We start from the raw sequence: 24,183 nt of genomic DNA on the forward strand, positions 1-24,183 counted from the left end.
TTGTTTATTAACAATTTGGGTGGATTTTTTTCTTAACTCCACATTTTAAAATTCCATTAAGACTAATTTATCTTACTTGGGGTCTGATTTGCTTACAATGATGACAGTAATTTCCCATCCTTTTCTTAAAAAAATAAAATAGAGCAATGGTAGTGGTGAATAAGGAGTTTTTCATTCCCAGTGGAAAAAATACATCTGTGGAGATGAATTTCATTGACCTGTTAACTGAAACAGTGAATTTTCAGGTTGGTTCCATCTTTAGCCGGTGTGGTCAGCCCTCTGCTCAAGACTGTATTGATGGGGTGTTTGAGATAAACAAAACAAAACCGTAAAAGGAAACCTTCTCTCTTTTGCTTTGCCTGGGTCAACATTTCAGCCTCTTGATTAGATTTGGAACCTACTAATTAGATATAATTCATTATCTGCAAAAATGAGATCAGAAATCAAGAGCTTCTTTTCAGAATAAGGCGATCTTTCCCCTCATCCATCATGGCTATAAGTAACCAATTTAAAGGCAGACAAATGCATAACCAGCATTATTACCTTGTCATAACTAGTTAGGGAGAAAGACCTGGAATAAGCTGGCATTATAAATGGTTTTTATCACATTATTTTGCAGTTATTTGTCAGCCACTTTGCTTAAGATAAATGTAGAACAATAATCAGATTCTAAAACTGAGCTGCGGACAACATTTTGTTAATTGCAAAAAACACCTCTGCAGACTGATTTTTCTGTAGTGGGGCACAGTTTATAAATTTTCTTTATGGAGAAATCATACTGATCATTTCACCTTGAAAATCTGATGGGCTGGAAAATAAGAAGGGGTCTGCTCCTTTGGAAATACAGTGAAGTCTCCCTGAAGTCAGCAGATGGACTGCTTAGCAAAATGGCCAACGGGAAAAAAACATCTCTTGGCTGTTTTTAAGCATACTGATCTTGGGACAGCGAGTGGTGTAACTCGTGGGAGGGAGCTTACAGCAGGATGGGAGAGGTGCTGCAGCTCGGAAACTTCTCACTAGTGCAGCCAGATGCCTACATCTGTGTTACTGGCAATCACAAATGCCCGAGCTGTGCTTTCTTTGACAGAACAAAGCATACAAATCACAGCCACGGCAGGATTTTAGTTTGAGAGCAGCTTCAGAGCGTGACCGATGTCCACAGCTCCTTCCTCGTCCTTGGGTGCAGGGAGGCAGTGCGTGTGAGCCCATGGACCGCACTGGAGCGGCCGCGCTTCCCTCTGTGGCATAGGTGGGCTGTTCCTGAGGTGGCTTCAGGAAACTAGGACTGGAATTCGCATTTAAAGAGCCCGACTGACAGAAACGTACAGGTGGAGTTCTAGCTCTATAAATCCAGAATGAGCCCCTCTGCTATACCTTCATTTAGAGAAGGAGCGGCTTAAATTTAAAATTCTCCTGTGGAAAGCAGGATCAAGCCATGAATTATGCAAATATTTTAATGACGCTTGGAAACCATTCTTAAAATGGAGGGGCTTCATGCGTGGAGGAAGGTGTCCTCCAGCTTGCCCCATGAGGCCCATGGTCTCGATCACCGGGGGGTGGGCGATCCCTCCGCAGGGTCAGGTGCAGCGCTTGCGTTAGGGATCGTTGTTCCTCTTTGTTACGAGGCAAAAAAAGTGTTCTCACACTCCTTTTCTTCTGATGATAAAAATATTTGGATTTGTTTTAAATTGAAGTATAAAAGGGTACAGTTTTAAAGCAACAGAATTACTGCCAGTATTATTGTGGGGGCGGAGAACGTGTATGCTGAGGTCTGAGGATGCGGAGTTATTGAACTGTAGTGCAGTGCTGAGATGCCACAAAGTCAGCTCATCTGTCACCTGTAATTCCAGGCTGTTAGCATGCTCCTCTTTCTCTGTAAGGAGTTAAAGGCCTTAGTTTGATTTTTATCTCAACTGCAGCACTCTAAAGATTTCATCACTAGATATTTACTAGATTATTTGTTTTATACTAGAACTTCGCTGGAAAATCAGCTATGTATTTTGTGTACCGTTAGTAGAGTGCTATGTAGGCATACCTCACTAAGGAAAAATATTTAAAGAATATTTACTGTCTGGATTCCTTCTTGCTTTTCAAAGAGACAAACCTATTTAAAAGCGGTAATATAATTGCAACTCAAAGGGAAATGTGGCAGGAATAGGGACAATTGTAAATGACGGGTCATTAAAACCTGAATTATTCTTCTGCCATCTCAGAGCTTAGGCCATCACCAAGCAAAGTGTTTTCAAATTTTTTACATTTAAATGAGAATGTTGTGCCTTTTGTCAGTCCATGAGTATCAGCGCAGTATTATATTGAATCTACTAGAGGAGGGACCGTCATCTTCCACACTCCCATCCTGCTGCAGCCTTTAGCAACAACAAAAGCAGCAGCGATTCGAAACAGGCGCTGCTCAGTATATGATTGTGTTTCCAAATAAATATTTTCTGAAAAGTGAAGAAACAGTTCCACCTGATTTTTGCATTTGGGATTCGCATAAAAGGGCTGATCAAATCACAGGCTTCAGACAAGTTTTTCTTTTTCTTTTTTTTCCTGGTTAATGCAGTTTAAGTGGCTGTAACATGAAAAGACTTGACAAACTGGTAGCATTAATGTACTGAGCATAATGAACACCAACCATACAGCACATGGTGCTTGTCTGCTTATTGGTGAATTTAACTCACTTTAATTGCAGTGTTACTTACGTGATGAAGATGTAGTCCTCACAGGGATCATTTGAAGGAGGAATAATGTATTTGTTTAAAATAAAATAAAACAACAACAGAACTAGCAGATAGTACTACTAGCTGTAGTAAATTACAGTTTAATAATTATTACCGAGATCGTATTTAGCTTGAGGTTAAAAAAGAGGCACCTCTGGAAAGTAGGATAAAAGCTTGCCTGGAGCACAGCCACCGGGGCTGTCTTTTGCAAGCTGCACTGGTGGCAAGTCGCTCCCTGGAGCACCTGGGAATAAACAGAGTCTGCTGGGAGGAGAAAGTGTCTACCCTCAGGGCACATCAATGGAAATAGAAGGTGACAATGAGCCCAAGGCCTGCTTGGCCATATCACATGGGTCTCCTGATTCTATTGAAGGTACTGCACAGCAACCTGCCCTCTGAGCAAATTTGACACCTGGGAGGTTTTCTATGCAAGTGGGAGGTGTAGGACCTTTACCCTCTAGCACAGAGCTAGTGCCGTAGGCGGTGGGACGCTGGTGGTGTTAGAACCTCCTTATGTCTGTCATTTGTACCCTGAACATTGAATATCTTCCTCATTATTCATCCTACCACACTAGAAACAGCTGGTCTTCAAGGGAAATTACCTAATGAATCAACAATAAGACTATTGTGTAGGCGTGACATTTCTGATAATAAATTATAGCTTTCAGGAGGTTGACCACACTCGTCAGGGTTTTGTGAATTACAGACTCAGCTGCCTTGTCTTCTGCTGTTTTACATAACTAACAATGTAAACCCTTGGCATTTGACTGGAAGTTGTTCCCTCAGCTTCTAGATCTATATCGTAAAATTTCCTTCATCTTTTGTTCAGAATAATTTTGCTAGGCATTTCCAACCCATACTTAAAAATTATAATCTTTGATTTTGAATTGATTATCATGTGGTATCTATCTTAGAATTAAATGTGAATTTAAATATTTCTATACTAGAAATGTAAATATGTTATGAAAGCAGAGACTGCATTTCACTTTTATTTCACTTAGATAAGCAATGTGTTTGTATAGCTCATGCTTACACTTGAAGGAGTGTCTGTTCAAAAATCCATGATGTGGATGAAGATCAAAATATTAGCTTGCTAACTTACAAAAATATCTGCTTCTAACTAATTAAATAATTGGAACTGCTTGTCCCATAGAAATATGCTTCAAGGATTATTCTTTAAAAGCATTTTTTTGTTTTTATCTTGCAAGTGTTTGCCTTTTACTTTGTGTATACAGGCATGTGACCAGTTAGTGTTTAAAAACAAAAGCTTTTGCTTCCTCTGAACTGAATGCAAATGATACTGAAATTCAGGCAATATCTGCAACAAATGGTGTGCTTTATCTCAATGGAATTCTGTGGAACCAGTTCCTTAGCTTTTAATACTGTGAGTCTTTTCATAAGTATCCAACAAGTAGAAAAGGACGGCACTTTCGTTTTTTGCCAGATTTCTTGGGGGCAAAATGCATACTTTGAAATATGAATGAAGTAGGCTAAGGTAAGTCAAGCTGGAAAGGAAGTCAGTATTCCTGCACAAGTAGTTGTGGAAGTTAAAAATGGGATCTAAGGCAGTGAATATGTGTTCTAGCAAGTATACCAGGTGACTGTTCTACTCATTTCTGTTCCCTGGTCGTTGATATCTGATGTCTGGACAGAGCTGCTGCTTCCACCCTTTACAGAACATTTTCTTAATTTAATTCAGTGGAGCATTTTAGTATGTTACACAGGGCTCACTCACTCTAACACAAGAAAGTGGTTTTGGTGGTGGGTTTTTTTTTTTTAGCAATTTAGATTTTCAGTAGGAAAAAAAAAAACTAATGAAAAAAAGCCTATTGTGTCTAAGAAGTGTCTCTTCTGACACTTCTTATCTGAGACAGTAGGAAACCAGCACAGTTCAGTTTCATGAGAGCAATCTGATCTCTGCCTCATGTCTGAAATGGTGCCAGGATCCCTTCTGTCCAGGGTTTTCTAGGAAGGAAAAGGGGAGCTTTTGAGGAGAGCTAACCCAGTAGTTGTCCCCGCAAACCCTCACCTCTAAAACTCCCAAACCAGAAAGTCCCCAGGGAATCTGTAAAGTAAAATCCTTCTCTAGGAGAATTGCACAAAATCTTGACTTCACTTTAGAGGGTGCCTGGAGGCAGTCTCATCAAACTCTTGAAACACAAGTACAGCAGACAGGAACGCTGGCTTTGGTTCCCTGCTGACCCTTTGGCCCTGGAGGGGTTTCTTAAGCCTGCCTTTTCAAGTCTTTGAAAACTTTTGTTTCCTTTATATTTTGTGCCCTATTTGAGGCACTCAAAATTTCACTTGTGGGAGCACCAAGCACTCACTACTCTCACCAACTGTAAGTATATAGCAATATCAGATGTCAGGTTTCTTGTGCTCTCCCCAAGCAGGTATCCAAACCAATGGAACGTCAACAGCTTCAGCCTGTGCTTTCCTGCATAGTGGAAGGTGTGAGCACAGAAAGTGACCTGCTTAGTGGTTGCATGGGCTTAGCTGTGTGCTCACACAGGGAAGGAGTCAACATAGCTCTAGCACTGGGGGCTCTATGGCCTTCACAGTTGGTCTTGCCCCAGACATCAGCAGTTTGCAAGCAGGCTCCGAGTTGTAGATCCCATAATAGATTGTCAGACTGTTTGGTAAGCAAAAGCTGAACTTTGTGAGGAAATACGTGAGATACTATGACCTTTAGCATGATATCTTGGCATCAGTTAGTTAACTGTGTGTTTTCAGTGGGCTGATGGGGATGAGTTTAGTGGTGGACTAACTGGATTATCGTGGACATGTTCTGTTTATAGAATAATGTCTGTAACCTGCACCAGGTACACTGGGCAGCCAAAGGCAGATAGGCTTTCACAAGACAAGCTCCCCTGGGAAGTTCTGCAGTTTGTGAGCCTCTTGTCCTACTGTTGTTGTCCCTCAAGAGGGGTCTTTCTCACCACCTCTTGCTGTTGGCCCACTGTGCTGCCATTCCATTCCTCCTTGCCCTAGAAGGAGGCTTTGTTTCCTGTCCCCTCTGAGAACAATTAGACTGCATGTGGTAACCGAGGATGGGGAGTACACCTGAGGGGTTCTGGCAGTCACCCATGTTTACTGTAAGCACTAGAGGAAAGGACTGGTTTTGGAGGGTGCGAGGAGGTGGATTTGTAAGTGCTTGAACAAAGTCTCTTCAGTTTATTATGAATGTTTCTAGCATGCTCTCCAAATTGCTGCTTTGGCTAACTCATCAGGACCTGGTGATTTGCATGAGCGCCATTCAGTTACGGCACAGATATTGGATGACTGAAAAAAGAAGCAGAAAAAGATATATAACTGAAGACCGACTGTGCACAATTTTGGGGTGAGTCTATGTTAGTCTAGAAAATTTAGCTAGATGTTAGTGGCAGCCAAGGTCCTCTAAAACTGAATTCTGGTTCTTCAAATTTCTGTAATTTCTGGGGCTCCATTATAGAAAGCAAGTGCCTGCTATGCTCTTCACTTTTTCAGAGAATGGAAATTTAACAGAAATAAACAAAGGTGTTGTAATAATGTCACATTGTCATTTAACTTTCCCCACCAGTCTTCTGATAAAGACAGGTTGTGTTCAGCTGCATACAGACGTAACAGCAGTTCTGTCTCCAAAATCTGGCTTTGCAGAGTAAGGCCTGTTGAGTTTCCATGGCAATGGCCACAAATTCCTCCCCAGCTCTTCAAAGTGAAAGACATATTTGTTTTGCTAGTGCAACTTTGTAGCACAAAAGCTCTCTTTTTTCACATAACACCTGCTAATCTGCACTTGGTCCCTTTGAAGCCTCCTGCTGATCAGAAATTCAAATACATTTTTGCATGCTAATCTTAGTAGTAATCTAGAGTTTGCGTCTTTCATGTTCTGTCTGTGAAAACAGTTTTCTTTATAAATCGCCGAAAATGTTGGCCCTGCTTGCTCTCCATGGCAGGATGAGCCGATAGGGAAATCACACTGTCAACAGCTTGGATGTTGATTTTCTCAAGGTACAACACAGCTTGGACGATGCTATCAGATCAGGGCTTTTTAACCACCCGTTTGGTATTTGTGAAAAGAAAGAGAAGGGGGGAAAAAAGAGGAGGGAGGGCTTTCATTGCTGCCTGCCGCCATGAGCGCTGCGTGTGGCTGCCGACCTCCCCGCCGTGCTCCCGGAGCACAGCGTGGCACTTGCAGCATTTGCACTTTATCTGTCATTTTACACCCTGTTCCTATATGTGTCACCTCGACAAAGGAGCAAGTGTGGCTGCAAAGCAGGACAAATGAGTGTTTGCTGCAGTGCTTTTCTGCTCACCTGATGAATAACCAGGCAGCCCCAGCGCTGAGCAGGAGGACTGTGAGCTTCTCTGCGGGATGTTCCGGCATTGCGCGCAGCACCATGGGGCTGGACGCACTGCTGGTGCAGGGGAAGATGCCCCTCAGCCTGGAGTCACTGTGTGAGGCAGCACTGCCAGCATGGCTCTTCCTTCACCCATCTCTGGCACAGGGCCCCTGCACTGGAACAAGGTGCGGTGCTGGCAGGGACCTGGTGTTGGCAGCTCCCGGGGCTAAGGGCGGTGCACAGGGGACTCTCACCTGCTGGCCTGTGCCATGGTCACAGTAGCCATAGCTGTCATGCAGCGAGGATGCTTGGTGGTGTCTTGCTTGCATCCAGAGGAAAGGATTCAAAAAACGGTTTGCCCTTGGGGAGGTGCTCTGCCCATGCTCTACCTGTGTCTACCAGAACACGCTAACCCTGTGTCCCACACATACTCCAGCCCCAAACTGCCTTTAATACTCTGTCCTGTGGTCCTGCATCCCGCAAGTACCTGCGTGCGTGGCCCGGCGGCGGCTCACAATCTGTGCTTTGTTCCTGCTGCGCTCCTTTGTGTCTTGGAGTCCTGAAACAGAAGGGTTTGAATTTCACTGCAGCTCGGACATAGGTGAACCTCTGTGGCATGGTTATTTTAAATGAGCCATTCTTCACAGAGCTTTACCTTGTTTAAAATCATTTTTTTTCCCCACTACTTGAATAAAAAAAGAAACCTTCGTGGTTAATTTCTTAATTTATACTTTGGAGAATACGTATAATTTTTCTCTTTGAAGAGATTAAGTTTCCTCACATTCACAAGACATTTTACATGCTCTGTACTTTTTGAATAGTGCAGGAAGTGATTGGGTTAAATAATTTCTCCCCAGATGCTGACTGCAGACTGCAGGAGCGGCGTGCCTCTGGCTGCAGAGCTGGGCTGGCAGCAGGCAGGGCCCTGCACGGGCCGCGCGTTCCGTGGGTCTGTCTGTGAGCTGAGCCCTGCAGCTCTGCCTCTGTATTCTGTATTTCTAAACAAAAGAGAAAACAAGACAAAGCAAAGAAAAACCCCTAACTTTCAGAAAAATATTTATGAAAGTTTATAGTGTGTTTTTGAGGGAACTCATACTTGCCATTTCATGCAGGATCACTATCAAAATACTTGAAAGAGGTTTTTCTGTTCATTGTCTGTTGCATCTCACTGTTATTCAGACTCTGTTCTATTCAAATTCTCTTCCGTTCTTGAAGAAGAGTGAGTGCACAAGGAGGCCATGGTTTCACCAAGCAGATAATGTAACCACATAATATAAACGTTGCATTAATTTCCTTAGGCTCTGTGAGCCGCCAGACATGTTGAGAACAGTTGGCAAAGGTCTGGGGAAGTTCCTAGCACTGCACAGCAGCTACAGAGTGGATAGGAGACCCTTCAGCCCTGCTCTGCTGCGGGACTGTACTCTGGCACTGCAGAGGTCCCTCTGCTGCCTCTCCTGGCAAAACTGCCTTCTAAGTCATGCACCCACAGCTTGCAGAGCTCATTAATACATCACCACCAGTAAATTGCAAACAAACAAACAAAAAAACCCCGAAAACATGCAAAAGAAAACTGCAACATAATTCTTGATCTATCTTTATTCTTTTACTTTAGATTGCGTGTCCTTTAAGGAAAAATGCTGACAGCATGCTTGCTCACAAGAAGCCTTTTAGTCAACACCAGTTCACTCAAAACTGGTAAAAATAAAAAAATAAATAAATCAGAGGTAGAATTTGAGAGCTGCGCTTTGTTTTCCTCTCCCTTCTTGATTTGTTTTAATTTTCCAGTAGCTGAGGGGATGCTCAGTATGCCAGGTGCCTTTTACTGTGGACCTGGCTCAGAGCACTTTTGTCTTTTGCGGCAGGCGGTCGCTGGGGTCCAACCAGGGAGGATCTGCTGGAATTTGAGTATTTGCTTTCTCTGTGTCTGTTACTCTTCAGTCTGGTGAGTGTGACTTTAAGACAATGTTATTTGGACTGAAGAGTGCAGCCAGGCAGCACGGGGCCTCGTACCTCCAGGAAGGGCTGTGCCCCCGCTGCAGCGAGCAGCTTCAGGATTGGTAACATCTGCAGGACTGGGACGTTCCTCTTTCCTCACAGGCAGGGCCAGGTTGATGCCATAGTAACCGGTGCAACTGAAGCAACAGCCATTTCACCTTAAAAATCTTTCTACATGGCAGAGATTGTTGGGTTTCTGTGCACTCTCAGCTGTTGAAGGGATGTTGCTGCAGTAATATTGCTGGGTTTGTCTAGTGTTTGAGATACAAGATCCTGGCAGCTGGCTCTGGGTCACCATCAGGATTTCAAGCCTAATAAATCATGAGGAATAGTTCTTTGGTGAGGTTTGTGCTGTTTTCTCCTCTCTAGCAATCTCCGTGCCTTCTCTAATGCCTCAAGATAATGACCACCTGTTTCTACAAGTGGCTAGTCATGATTTCGGTAGGGATTCTTCCACAAGGATCCTTCTACACCTGATAACTGAGTGTACTGAGGTGGCTTTCTACCTGAACGCTTGCAGGAGTGCTGTGGGAAGGGCTGATGGAGGGACCATTTCTGCTCCCTTCAGTGTCCCAGAAAGTACACTGGTATCTGTGTTTGCACATCGTGACTGAAGTACCTGTATTACCCTGCACAAATATGATCAGCAGCTTATTGACCTTCATGGGCCTTCCCAAGTCTTCTCTTGGAATACAGAGCTCAGAGTCTTGCTTTGTTGAGGAGTCTCAGACACAAAGGCCCAGCGAAAGTCATGCCCGCATCTCCTCCCTCCCTGAGCCAGGGGAAGCCTGGCTGTGAAGGGGCTATGTACTCTTGAGATGTTCATGGCCTACTGCAGAGCTGTATTCCTTGCTTTCTCTCATGCTGATTGCACCTCCCGCTTCTGCTTCCAGCTACCTTACGCATATCTAGAAGGTGTAACGTATCTTCTTCCACCAAAGCCAAAATCTCACCTCCAAATGCTGATGCTTTATTTTATAAAGGAAATATGTAAAAAGAAAACAATCTACTCCAAATCTTTTTTAATTATAAAGACTTGACCTGTACAGAATGACTGGATCCCTGTAACTGCAGCAGTGATAAGAACATGCCTTTTATTGCTTCTTGTGCTGTATCATGCACCAGCTTTACAGCCGTGCTCCCCAAGAGAATACAGTGAGAGTTCTTAAACCTCAGGGGCTTTTGTGATCTTCTCACTTGCTATTTATAACTGATTAGGGCTCAATTGTGATATAATGATAGTTCCCCCCATGCTGTATTGATCCCAGTGGGAACGAAGGGCATTCGGCATCTCACATGATCAGACCCTTCACATCCCTGTCTCACTGCTCATTACAGAATATGAGCAGGAAGACGGAGCACTGCTCGATTCTCTTATTCAGACTCATTTCGAGCTCCGGCTCAGACTGGAGATTTGCTGAGTAAATAGTCTCAACAATAATCTCAGCCTGATTCCAACTAATTAAATCCTGTACAAACATCCCTCTCTGGGCCAATATAGTGAAAGACAACGAAAACACAGAAAACCAGACATAGCTTTCCTCCAGATTTTGCCCAACCCTTTAATCCTGTATCTTTTGAAAGATAGTAACGTCCGTAAGATGAGGGGTCAGCCTTCCTGCCCTCAGCATCAAGCAGTGGAATTTTTCAATAATGAACAGCTGGGTCACCAGCGACACAAAAGCTGCTGTAATATCCTGTAGGCTTACGGGGCACAACAGAAATCCCAAAGCAAATCATGATGTACACAGAAAGGGACCGTCCTTTTCTATTAAGGAGGCCACTTCAAACCAGTCTCGACACCACCTTTTCTCCAGCTTTTCGGAGGCTAGATTATCCCCTGCGTATTTTTAATCACGCACTGGGGGGTTGCTCTGATTGTCTTTTTAGAGTCAGAGAAGTTAAAGAACATAGTTTGAAGGCTGTTATTGTCAGTACTGCATCTGCATGTTCTCTGCTGAGATGTGTTTACAAACAAGCTTTTAGATCAAGGAGAATGGGAACACTCCATTGGGCTCATGGTTAGGTTTTGCGCCAGTTTGACAAAATTGGTTTTATTAACCCAGACTCCAAGTAAGTGTGGTGAGAGCTTTTACTGGAGGTGGGGGTTGCATTTGTTTTTTAATTTTTATGAAACCCCGTGGAATTCGTGGCCTTTTCCAAAGAAAAAGTTACATTGCAGAGTTTTTCGTACAGTACTCAGTAAAGCAAAAGGTAAACCATGGTAACAGGACAAAAAATATTATAAAAACTTTTTAATGTGCCACAAAAGTCAGTCTGAAATGTATGCAAGATATGTTGGGGGTTCCTGATTAAAAGCAGTTTGTGTCAAGGAAGTTACCACTTGCAACATGTAGAACATCTGACAGTGATTAAATGGAGCTAGCTATTAGATTTTTCCTAAAGAAACAATAGTTAAACATATCTCCACAAGTATGAAACACTTTATGTACTGTATCTGGTACACCTCATTTAAATTGACTTAGATGGAACAGACACACTAAGTCTAACTAGTAGGTTATTAAGAATATAAACCTGGTGCCCAAGAATTTACAATCAGTTATATGGGAGGTATCCTGACTTTCCTCCCTTTCCCAGGGCTTTCATTTACTAAGCATATGCTGTAAAGATGTCACATTTACCGAAAGGGACAAGTTTAGGATGTTTCTTACAAACAGTTTTAAGTTACATACCTGTAGCAAACACATCTTGCTGTTCTGCAACATGCTGTTTAGAAAGTCTGCCATGGGCTCCAGAAAGGAGTGCTAAAGGAAGAATGTACATGTTAGGAAGAACACATTTGTAATTTGCTTTTCAGTTTGCTTGTTAGAGCTTGTGAATTTTGATAGAAAAATGATATAAAATTGTTTTCTACAAGATGACAAGCCTTTCAGCTCTGTTAAACCACTTAGAGCATTGAGAAATATGGTTTAAATTAAGTGTATCATACTTCTAGTAGATAACAGAAAGAAGAGCTTGGAGGTTAATCCAGCCTGCAGTATTTATTAGTTGCAAATAAGCTGTGCTGTAAGTAATAATAATTTTTAAGAGTTCCCTAAGAATACCTTTTTAGTTTGCTTCACTTTTTGGTCAAGAGATGTATTTAGATGGTTTCTGCAAGGCTGTGCTTACACTTGGGTGCTCTAATTCACATTCCTGAATTGCATGGCAGGAGCAGGCAAGTCTTTGAGTTCAGGATTTGAATATGATTTCAATCATTGATTTTTTCCTATTATTTTGTGAGATGAGTAGGCAGAATTGCTAAAGTAAATCACTACAGTACGGTTAGCCCAATCAAAATTACTGTTTGGAGTGTGGAAATCTTACAGTGTTCATTCCTTTTCTCTTTGTCACCTACAATGAAAGATATATATTTTTTTAAATAACAGTTGCATCAACAGCCAAAGGAGGTCTGCTTTCCGGTCTGACTTCTAAAGCCCTAACCTACCTTGCTTGCTCTATCTGTACAGGGTCAAGTCAAGAACAGCATTCAGCTCCTCCAGAGCAGAAGAATGCCAAGGGTCAGTGTTTGGTAGGTGGGAAATCATGTGAACAGTCCTCCAGGGGTTGAGAGCTAATTTATAGTTCAGTCCAAAGTTCCCTAGTCTGCATAATGCCAAGTTCAATCAAATATTCATGGTAGCTTATTTTCCTTTCAGGTAAATTTAAGACAGACAAAAATTAAATTGGAAAATACTGCTTCAAAAATAGGGGAACACTGAGAAAAACGTCTTGAGATCAGGAGGTATTTTACTACTTTTAATTTATCCATTTCAGATTTATAAAACTTCTTGCAGACTCCGTGCTGAGTTGCTGCCAAGTGAAAGCCTGCCTCGTGCACGAAACTGTCCAGAGTATGGTGGTTCTTAACCGGAATTCCAAGGGCTGATATGGGTCAGCTGGAGGATGGACTTAGAGATGTGGCATGTATGCTTCATGGGGTGCCAGTAATGGTCATGCTATAAGAAATGACAGCTTTAAAGGTACTTGTTTTCTTGTGGTTGGAGTCAGTTGACATGATTAGGGCTTGAAGATTTGCCAAGAGTTTGCTCTTAACCAAGAGATCGTTACTGCAATTAGGTGATAGTTTTGACTGATACACTCTGTGAAATGTCAAATTCTGAAGTGTTTGTGGGAGCAAAAGAAACCCTGGGGCTAAATGACAGTTCTGAACTGAGTGTTCTATTCCATCTATACTTATCCTATACCATTTCTGTAATTTGGCAACTGATGATGAAAGATGCATTATACAGTACACGAGAAAAAAGGAGGACCCATAGGACTGCTCTCTGTGTAACTGTCAGTGGGGCAAAGCTACAGATGAGCACCAGAAATGAAGCGAGCATCTCTGCACCAGGAAACTAATGGAGCAGGCTCTAGCACAGCTGCTGGTCCATTCCATCAATTAACTCTAAGTTCTTTAAAACTCAAGTGTAGCAATTCTGCTTCCTAAGCCTTGGTTTTCCCATACAGACTGCTTGGTTAAATCAGTACAAATGATCATTTATTACAAGAGTGATCCAACTTTGCTGTACTAGGCACTGCATGACACAGGAAAGCAGAAAATCGCTGTCACAAAGAACTCCTTGGCCTGGCCTGGCCACACAGAGGCTGTGGAATACAGTGTGCAGTGAACTGGAGGCAAATACTGCATTAGTGTTCGTGTTCTCTGGCAGAAAAATAGAACTGATACCCTTCTTTCTCCTCTCTGCTTCGCTTTTCCTCCAAATACAGACAGTAAGGGCATCATTCCTTTACTCATGAACAGAGCAGTGACAGAGCAGGTAGAGCTCTGCTGTCTCCCAAAGAGACAGAACAGAACAACAAAAAAGAATTTTTCCTCTACTTTGTGATCTCCCCTTTCTTGGTACAATGTAATTACAGTATGGCGGAAGTGTTCCAGTGTTCATGTAAGTGGAGGCTGTGCAATTGAGCACTGAAATCATCTTCCTGCTCCAGACCATGCATTTAACACCAGGAAAGAGAATACCAGCAGCTATGACAGATTCACTTCCGCATCCATTTGCTACTTCAGAAGCTACTCTGACTGCTTTGCGTCTTTTTACGTTTATAATCCTTATAATCCTAGTCTTTAATATGATGTAAAAAACAAAACAGGAGTGTAGCCTTATCAAGAAAAGCTTTTGTTGAAAGATATTGATGAGCTTTTACATAATTTATCATGAACCTACAAATGATAGAAACTTTTGGCATATTGTTAGCTGGTGCGTGCTAGCATTAGAGTGCAAATGTGCAGACTTGCATTGAGCTATTTGCACCTTCATAAGATCAGATCAGGCGATCCCCTTTTTAAATGTCATTCTTTTTGTTTTCTGTCATTGTCATCCCAAGACATTTCTGTAAGAACTGAACAATTCCGTTTTATTGCTGTTGGGATTGTTAGTAGCTTTCGTGATACGATTCTCTTAAATTTAGTACTGTTTGCCAATATGGGCTCATTTAGAAAGGTGCACAGTTAATCTATTCACCCTGTAATTATGTACAAAAGGATATGGACTTTTCTTGACCAGTCCAGGAGCTCCTGTATAGGTGATTCTTGCACAGTCTGTATTCCAGCATCTTTCCAGAGCCTTTGGGAAGTGCTCATTTCTGCTCTGCTGTTAACTACCAAACCTGTGCAGTCTTTCTCCTAGTTGCCTGTTGTCAGGACTTTGGAAATAAAAAAATATGTCTGTTTTCCAAATGAGACTGCAATGCTAGTGGCTTGACTGATCTATCATCTCGTTAAAGTATGTGTCTCAAAGAGTGGGAACAGTCCAGAACAGGAGATGCACTGGATCCCCACCAGCGCTATCCAGATGCAGGGAGAGGCAATGGTTGTGTACAAAGGCTTCATAGCTAGTGTCTGGATGGGATTAAAAATGGGCACTGAAGAAATTCTGTGCCCGTTTTTGAATTTGTTGACTCGCATGGTCAGGGCTGTACTTATGTATTTATTTATTGCTGAGCTCTATAGGTTCAGGAAGGAAGGTTTGGTGGAAAAAATGAAGTCTGTGGCACTGCTTTCTGATTTCTGATCCTATTTGCTTTCAGATGTTAGGACCCAAGCATTGTTCTTTTCATGTTACTGTTTTTATTTGGGTTTGGTAACTTCTGATGAACGAACTTTCAAGTCATTGGAGAACCCCTTGCCTTGGTTAGCAGCATTCATTCTGGACTGACATTTTCACCTGTTGAGACTCTACTTTTCAAACAGAAAATCCACATGTAGCCTTCTATTTGTTTCTGTTGAGCAACCACGGAGTCCAGCTTCGTTATGAGACAAAGGGTGGTGTGAGCTTTCAACAAGCAATAGTTGGATATTCTTCTGTATTGCACTTTGCCAGTATAAAATACACTCCCACCAAAAAGACATTAAACAAAAGCACTCACTTGAGGGGAAAAAAAAATAGTGGAAGCTGCCAGCAGCGATCAGATGACAGATATTTTTGTTAGGAAATAATACCTTTCTCTGATTTCCTGAGAGGTTGAATATAAAGCATAAAACAAGGGACAGTGATGAAATCTAGAAGAATTACCTCTGTGTATTCTGCTGGAAGAGAGTAAACAAGTACCTATATGCCACCCAGGTAAAACAGGCATTGTTTGGACAGCTGCATTGCCCATTGAAAGGTGCTGCTTGATAGTGGTGCGTTGATAGTAATGCTTGTTTCATATAAGGTTCATATGTTATTGTACATCTCTATAGAGATAGCTGTGTTAACAAACCTTACACAGCAGAGAAGTTGGATTTTCAGATGCATACCAACTACTAATGTAAAACATGCTCCAGTGAGAATACCTTGGAAAAAAATGCATTTACTGCTGCAATAATAGTAAAAGGTCACCTTGGATCACATTTGGAAAAGGTCAGATGCTGGTGGAGATAACAGCCTGTACACACAGAGCAAAAGCTGCTACGTTCATTGTAGTTCCATCTGCAGCCACAGCTGAAAACCCACCAAGATTAGATGTGGGAAAAGCTTCTCTATTTTGAGTGATTCTGTGATAGGAGAGTGATTATTCATGTTTCTGGGCCTGGTAAAAAATGTCAAAAATGGGAGAAATATTTTTAAATGCATGATTGTGCTGAACTCCTCTTGTATTTTTGCCCTTGCAGTGCACTGGGATGAATGCATACTCTTAAGATGGTTATGCAGTTTCATAGAGTAGCTTGTTTCAAGCAACATGGCACAGGATATGCAATGCAAAATGTACCTATGCGTGCTTTCCAGCTTGACATCTATACTGTAAATCTCATAGGCAAAGGGAATTGTTATCCTCAGCATCCTGGGAAGTTTTCAGTATGAAATAGTTGGAGGTCAGTTGCTTGCAGTGGATTCTGCATTCTTAAAAGTCAGTTCTGCAGCAATTTGCGAAACGCCTCATTGAGTTGCTGGAGTCCACTCCAGCCTCCTTGGAGCCCCACCAATAGCTGACAAACCTTAAGCACAGAGATAAAAAAAGTTTGCATGAATGCTCCCTCTCCAGCTGTTCTCAGCCAGATGTGTTGAAAATGTTGCAAGCTTATTCTCAACTTTGTGGCATTCTGCTTTAGAGAAAATATATTCCCAGAGAGGTGCCTGTAATTGAAAGAGTCTCAGAAGGAATTACCATTTCTGTACACAAAAGCTGTCTCCATCAAGCCCAGCAGAAGTGGTGAGAAAAGAGTTTGTAGGAATGAGGATCTCATCTTAGAAAATCTTAACCGTCATCTTGTCCATCTTGCAGACCAGCCTCTCCAATTCTTTTATAAATTATATGTGATCTACTCCTGGGTAGTGCAGGGGAAGTTAATTCGGTTGTGATGGATTTACGTTGTTCTGAATGATTCTGCTGGTGATATTTATCTGTGTCAGGGCACAGTCCAGAGACTCCCTGTGAAGTTTGTAATGCTCTTCCCTGTGCAGAGGGCAAACGATGGTGTTCGCCTAATGAATTTATATTCTATTATAAGCAAACCATGTCCTTCTTTCTCCAAATTATCTGCTATCAGTTAAGAGATACAAGAAGCGTCATTTATCTTTGAAAATGAAATGTTAAGACACATATCACAGGCTCCTAAGCGCTTCAGCAAAAGAAGGTGGCATGTACTCATGGCTAGAGTCTGCCCTTAAATCCAATCACATTGTCTGTTGGCCCCTAATTCCATCACTGTGATCCTCACAGCGTAGGGTGAAATATAAAGCAGCAACTGACAGTAGTTACTGCAGCTGTCTAAGACCTGGCAGGCTTTTACAGAGCACACAAGAGCATTTGGTACCATTTATTGCTAGTCTCTGAAGGATGCAGAGTGATCAGCGCGCTTGGAAATGAATGGTCTTTTCATGTTGTTGATTTCATTTTTCTGGATGGACACAGCGCTCCTGAAAGTGAGGGATTAATAGTCCTGGCTAGATGCAAGCAGATTGCAGCCAGCACTTGACACTCTGGCGTTTGAATCAGACACTGAAAATAAAGTGTGGGACTCAGAAAGCGGTTTCCAAATATTTGACAGAAAACTAATCAATGAAACTGCGCCATTCCCATTTCTTGGCTGCCAGCAATATCTGGTAAATTTTCCCAGAGAATCACTGCTGTCCATGGCGTGGCTCTGCTTAAGATTTACCTTTGCCTCTGGGGCAGTTTGATGTTGCTAAGCAGAAAAGAATAGTTGTCTTTCAGGCATGTTTGGGATACTCGCTGCATTCAGGCTGCTAGGCAGACACTTCAAATAAGCGTCAGAGGCTGAAATGCTGACCAGGGCTGCTAACTCTGGCATTCAGTTAATTTTGTTGTACAAAATGCAGCAGAGGCTCCAAGGAGGCATCATCAAACAGTGAGCTCTGGAGTTAAAAGAGTGAGAGAGGGGCTCTTTGTCTGAGCATCAGAGCAAGCTGTAGCAGAGCCAGGAGCTTGGAACAGGCGCAGAGGAGAGGGCAGTGAGGTGGAGGCACCGCAGGTGCGAGGCATGGGACGGGGGTCCCCAGGGCTGCTGGTTCCCAGTGATGCCAGGCAAGAGCAGTGCTGGTGCTCTGTGCCACACTCTCCTCACTTGCAGCCACCGTCTGCCCCATGCTCATCTGCCACCGCAAACCCAGCCCACGGTGGGGGTTCAGCTGATGACATCAAAGCATCATCATCCGAAGGCCTTCCCCAGCTCAGGCTGTGTGGGTGCTCCCCCACGTATTCCCAGCACAGAATCTGCTGTATTAGTCTCCATGAGGCGATCGCTTGTGGTTATGTAATTGCTGTCCCGTGTAGCAGCCCTGGTGCCATAAAAGGCTTTGGCTCACTTTCCCGTTAGAAATGGTCGCTGGTACTGGTACAGATCAGCTCTGCCACTTCAACTCTGCAGTGTTTCGAGATGGAATATTGATGGATTTGGGTTTCAGAATGACTAATTAGCATGTAGGATTCCTCAAAAGGGTTAACATGGGATCTTTTTAATTGTCAGAAGAGTTTCAGGCTATTAGTGTTGGCATATTCTTCAATAATCTGTTTTATTTTTACCTGCTGGGAGCTTAATTAAAAAACAAAGAGGCTCAATTTAAAGCCCATTACTATGCTAATTTTGTAAGAACTGGGCGGTGATTAAGAAGCTTTAAAAAGAGGAGTTTAGTTTGCTCTAGGGAATGGGTTGCAGGCAGGTTTTATTTCGTTTCATTAGCTAGTTACAATTATTTATAAACTAAATGGAAATGATATTAAATAGTAATGAAAAAAACAGCATCTATGTATTATTGAACAGCAGAACTTTTTTTAATTTAGCATCGATGTGTGCAGAGCCTTTATTACTGCAACTTGCAGTTAACGCAGCTAAATGCAGTTGTTAAATATAAGAGACTTTTAAAATATGCCCATAAATATAGAGCTGTCTGGTTTGCTTTTCCTATAGATCACTGGAGTAGGTTTATAAAAATATCAACGTGACAATAACAATGAAGTACTGTCTCTTTAAAAAAGAAAAAAATTTGAGGCTTTATGCATGAAAATTTCTTAACAATAAATTGCAAAGATGTATTTTTTATGCTACGTACTTAAGTGTTTTTCACTGTATAATCTAACAGTGCTGCAAACTTTCTACTGTCTTTTACTGTCATGAAAACCCAAAATAATATATGCAATTACAGCAGTGCGAAGGGTACCTAGGAAGAGCTGGATGCACTGAAGGAACGTTCAGAAGCTGAAAGCTGGACAGGCACCCCCACAGTAGAGACAAAATGTTTCTGTGGACGAGGCCTGCAGGGTGGGGGGGACAGCGGAGGAGAGCCTCTGTGCTGGCAGCTGAGCCTTTGACTGGCCTGGGACCTCTGTCTTTCTCAGCTGTGGGAGCTGAATTTTGGCTATTAGTGGCGCCGGCCATGGGCTAGGTCATTCACGACTGTGCTGTCTGGAAATGTCAGTCGTTTCCGGAAGGGAGAGCTACACCACCAGTAGGAGGCTGCAGGCAGCCACACATGACAAGCAGGGTTACAAATGGAGCCACATCAGGGGACCTGGGCAATGTTGCAGGAGCAAAGCGTTGGGGCACCAACTGCCTGTGCCAGTGATTTGCTGCCACAGGGCTGGGAGCACAGTGCAGAGCAGAGGCCTGGCGCTGCCTGTGCTGGATTTGTCCTGAGTGCAGCCAGGCAGAGTCCTGCGGGAGAGCCTGGGGCTCTCTGTTCCTTTGCAAATCCCTCCCAGGGTACCACCGCTGCTGGGATGGCTTCTTAGACCCCTCCTCTGTCTCGCTTGGATGTAGCCCATCACTACCTTCTGGGCTGGGATGCATTCCTTCTGTATGCCTCCTTGCTGAGGAGGCTGAACCTGAAATGTGACACTGGCTTATGGAGAGTTTCAGCACTGGCCTGAGCATGGCATGACAGAGAACTGCCTCTTTTTACTTAAACGTTATGAATAGACAGCACCAAGGGCAGGAACCCCACTGCTAAGAGCCATGTCTGTCAGGAGCCCCATCTGCATGGCTCTTCTGCATCCCAGGATGATGGAGCACAGCCTCAGCATCAGGCAGTGCAGTGCCTTGTCATCACTCTGTCAGTTAACTTTTTTATTCAGCAAACTGTAGATTGAAGAATATCATTAAATTATTCTCCCTTGCAACTAGAAGTTTGCTTTATGATGCAAGCAGAGAGAAATGTGTTGATGTTTGTGCTACTTTGTAGAAGTAAACTGTTCAGCCACTTGGCAATTGTCATCCTGGGCCACCATTGTTAGAGAGATACTCGTGAAAGTCACATAACGAGGATTCACATTTCCACCATGCTATGAGAGAAGCAGAAATTGAGTCTACATTAAGGCTTTTGTGCTGGTACTGAAGAGACTGCAGTCCTTTTCTCTGTCACCAGTGCCAGAGTGAAATAAGGCAAGTTTCCTAAATCCAAGTTCTCCAAGCTATGGAGGGATTCAAACCATTAGGATTTCAACTTCTAAACAATTTCACACTTCCAGGCATTAGAGCCTATAAGTTCTTTATCTGATTTTAAGAACTTGTATAAAGTTTGTATTCTGTGTTTCAAAGATCAGCTGTCAAAGGAGATGGGATTATTTCATCATTGTTATGAAAATGGGCATTTGGCACAGAAATAGCTTTTGCTATATTTTGGCATAAAAGAGTGGGTGCCTGGTCTTCTCTACTGCTGTTCTTGGGTGGAAGTTATTCAGATGGCTTGAGAAGACTACAACCGATTAGAATTAGGAATGCACTGGAAATCTCACGTCTGTGTAGAGAACAGGCACTTGACAACTAAACAGCCCTGGAGCTGTTCACATCACCTGGCCCTCCACACACAAACTTCAGATTCTTCAAGGAAACCCGAGGAGCTTTGGAGCTGTACATTCTCTTTTGATCTGGCTCTGAAAGGTTTTTTTTTTCCCAGTAAACAAAGGGGTCATTTGCTTTTCTTGAATAGCTGCTACTGGATGCTGCAGGTGCTGCTCCTGTCACCAATGGCTTTACTTTCCAGTTACAGGCGATTTTTTTTCTTTCCAGTAAGAATTGTAGCTGCGTTGGAGCATGGCAGGTCTGTGCTGAGAGCTTACAAATTATTACCTGTTCTGTGTCCTGCAGAACTGGCATGTCCTGGCTCATAGCATGTCCTTTGTGCTTCATCAGTCACTGTAGCCCCAACAGCGCATAACATTTCTATAGTCAGCTCCATCTTCTTTCAAGCTGTTGGTTTAAAATAGGGAGCAACCTCTCAGCTGGTGCTGTTGTGAGGGTCCTTAATAAAGGACACCACCAGGGAACTTTCTAATGGAGTGTGCCCTCTTCCACTAACCCATTTTCAGGCAAATCTCTTCCCTGTCTGCAAGCGAAACCCAAGAATTTTGTGCTGGCAGGAGTTAAGTGTTGCAATCTGCATTAGGAGATGGTGTGAACTTCATTATGGAGAATCTGTCAGAAGTGGCCTTTTTTCAACAGCCAAGCCAATTCACCTGTCATCCACTACCACTTCTTTCTCTTCAGTTTACATTTCTGGAGCCAGGATTTGTATATTTTCTGTGTTTTGAAAGTGTTTGGTAGATACTATTTTGCAAATGAAGACCTTAAAATGTAGTGTAAACACGCAGGAATATTAAAGAAACCCTTCATTTGTGCATTTATTTGCATGAGACCTAATCCAAGTCTGATTACAGTAGTAACTGGACTAGCTCTCTACAGGAAGCACAAAAGAACTGTCACTGTGAGCTGCATGACAAAAATGGGACTATTTCCTTTCTTCTGACAAAGTCTTCAAAGTTTACATGCAAGACCTCCTGTTTTCCAAAGGGAATATGTGAGTTGTGTAGGCACTCTAAGACTGTTGTCCTCAGGCCTGGGCTTCTTCCTGGCATGTTTCCAGTTACAAGAGGATTTATAACTGTACAGACATGTGTATGACAGAGTTATTGCTGTTGGTTCTAAAAGTTATTTTTAATTTTTTAAAAATTAACAGCCTTATGCTTCTCACAGCAAAACTGTTTTAATTGGGCATCTCTGACTTAAATAGTTATTATAGTCAATAAAATTATTCTTGTTGAAAGAAAAAGTTATGGGAAGGGTTAATATAAAAGTTAAAATTATTTAGTGCCTGCATATCTGTGTCTCAATTATCTACAGAAACCAGCAGGACTTCTGCTATCAAAGTCTTCTCTGTAGACTGTAGATCCTTAGTATATAATGGGTATAGCATTCTCTAGCCATTTTGTCTCTGTCAAATCCTCGTGTTACTTCCACAGTCATGTTAAAGAGAAAAGCCTAACACTATGAGCCTGGAAGTCTGTTGTTTCTGTGGGTAAGCTTGTGGCTAGGCCTAGCCACAGAATTTCCTGTTGAGATAAAGGTCCTACGGCAGAATACTTTAAAAATTTCTTTAGGTTCTAAACAACAAACCGGCTATCCAGGATCCCTGAGGTCTTAAATGTCCCTTGGCCTTCTTTTGACCCTGTATACACCTTACATTCTTCCTTTAATGATTGACACTCAGTGGGTATGTGCCTTCAGGCATATTGAAGTTGTAGCTGCTGCTTCATCAAAGCAACTGTTTACAGCTGGTTTGAGTTGGATGCCAATAAACAGTATTCTTTTTGTCTCAAAATAAAAAGCAGCTTAAGTCCCTAATGATAAGGATTTTGTGCTTTGTAGAAGAAAAAATCAGCTGGGTTGGGACAGCCAGCCACTCAGCAGGTCAGAGTACTTTATACTTCCCAGCTAAACCTCTTTTATCTCCTCAAGTGAGTGAGCTATAGATTCTTATCATTGTGGCAGAAGTGATGAGGGTAACATCTTTAGCTGGAAATCATTGGCAACATGTGGAGAAAGCTTAAGATGTTGTCACACTTTAACTTGGTCCTAATCTGTTCAAAGGCAGTTCATACTTTCTAACTGTGCCAGCAGGTAGTGAGAGAGAGTCAAAGACCATCAGGGTAAAGTAGCTCATGCTTTTCTTTGGAGAGTTTATGACTTTCATAAAGAAACTGCAGCAGTAACAGTTATTGTCTAAATGAAGAGCTTATGTTCACCCAACCATATTTCATTAACTTGTACACCCAAGCTCCTACGTTTCCTGACTAGTTGGTGCAGTGCTAGAAGCAATCTTAAATATTTTAATAGCTATTGTCAGTGAAATGAGAACAAGAGAAATGTGTAATTCAGTCATGCCCCTTACATGTGACCATCTGACTTGCCCACAATGATTAGCAGGTAGCATATATAAGCCATGTGCTGGAGTGTTGTCTGTAGAATTTGCAAAGTTTCCAGTGCAGGCTATTTTGTGACTTGTGACGTATTGATGTGAGATCCAAAAAGTAAACATTTTCCTTCCAAGAACAAACTAGGAAATTGTTGACAATGCTGTAAGTGTTGACTCTTTGAGGGAGCAGTAGAAACAGATTTAGGATAGACCCCTCAATGGAGCTAGACATCTTTAAAGCCTTCTTACCTGTGAATGAAGTCCCAGTCCTATTCCTGGTGGTATCAAAGAAGTTCTTCATTTCACTACTTGAAGCAAAAATTGATACACAGCTTCGTATTTTATGTAGATCACTCTGAAAATAATGCCTCCTCTTTGTTTTCATGGAAACTACAAGAGATACACAGAGCACAGTAGCCCTATTTGATAGAGCAAATTCTCAGCTATGAAACCTTCTTTTTCAGCAGTCACAAGCACCAGCTGAACATTTTCTCCAGCAATAAACAAGAGCCTGCATGCCACACTCTTAATCTACACCAGCGGAGGTGACCCACTGCGTCACCCCTGCTGAAACCACCACCCACCCCTCACTGTGCTCACATCCACTGTTTGATCTCCATAAACGTTCAACAAGTGTCAGTGAATGTCAATGGGTGCAATTTTTTTCTGCATGGAGGAATTCAGTGACGCACCTGTGCTTCATACACACTTCCATGTCAGACACCATTCTGTCAGACTGCTCCTCTGCTGCCATCTGTCACATAGCAACAAAATTTAACAGAATATTGGTGGGAAATTTCAGCCTCTTCTGCTGTCCCACCAGCATCCACCTCTGATGTCATGGGCTGACATAATGAAACAGGAGGCATTACTTTTGGAGCCGCCTTTCTACATTTGTCTTTAGCAGATGATCTTAAGAACCTTGGAATTACTGGTGGGCAAACTTAATTCTACTTTAGCAAATATTCTGTTTAACAAAAAGAGTGCTTC

At 42.4% G+C, this 24,183-nt stretch overlaps 1 protein-coding gene across 1 annotated transcript in view; it reads left to right on the forward strand.

The window, feature by feature from the left end:
- The window catches only part of LOC110406957 (LIM/homeobox protein LMX-1.2-like), a 42,689-nt gene continuing 24,370 nt past the window's right edge, over nt 5,865–24,183 (forward strand). Inside the window, exon 1 of the mRNA XM_021414077.1 lies at nt 5,865–6,060. Within this exon, the coding sequence (XP_021269752.1) occupies nt 5,900–6,060 (161 nt within the window). The 5' untranslated portion in view covers nt 5,865–5,899. The remainder of the gene's footprint in view (nt 6,061–24,183) is intronic.

The sequence above is a fragment of the Numida meleagris genome, chromosome 16 (assembly GCF_002078875.1).
Source record: "Numida meleagris isolate 19003 breed g44 Domestic line chromosome 16, NumMel1.0, whole genome shotgun sequence".
NCBI classification, from domain to species: domain Eukaryota; kingdom Metazoa; phylum Chordata; class Aves; order Galliformes; family Numididae; genus Numida; species Numida meleagris.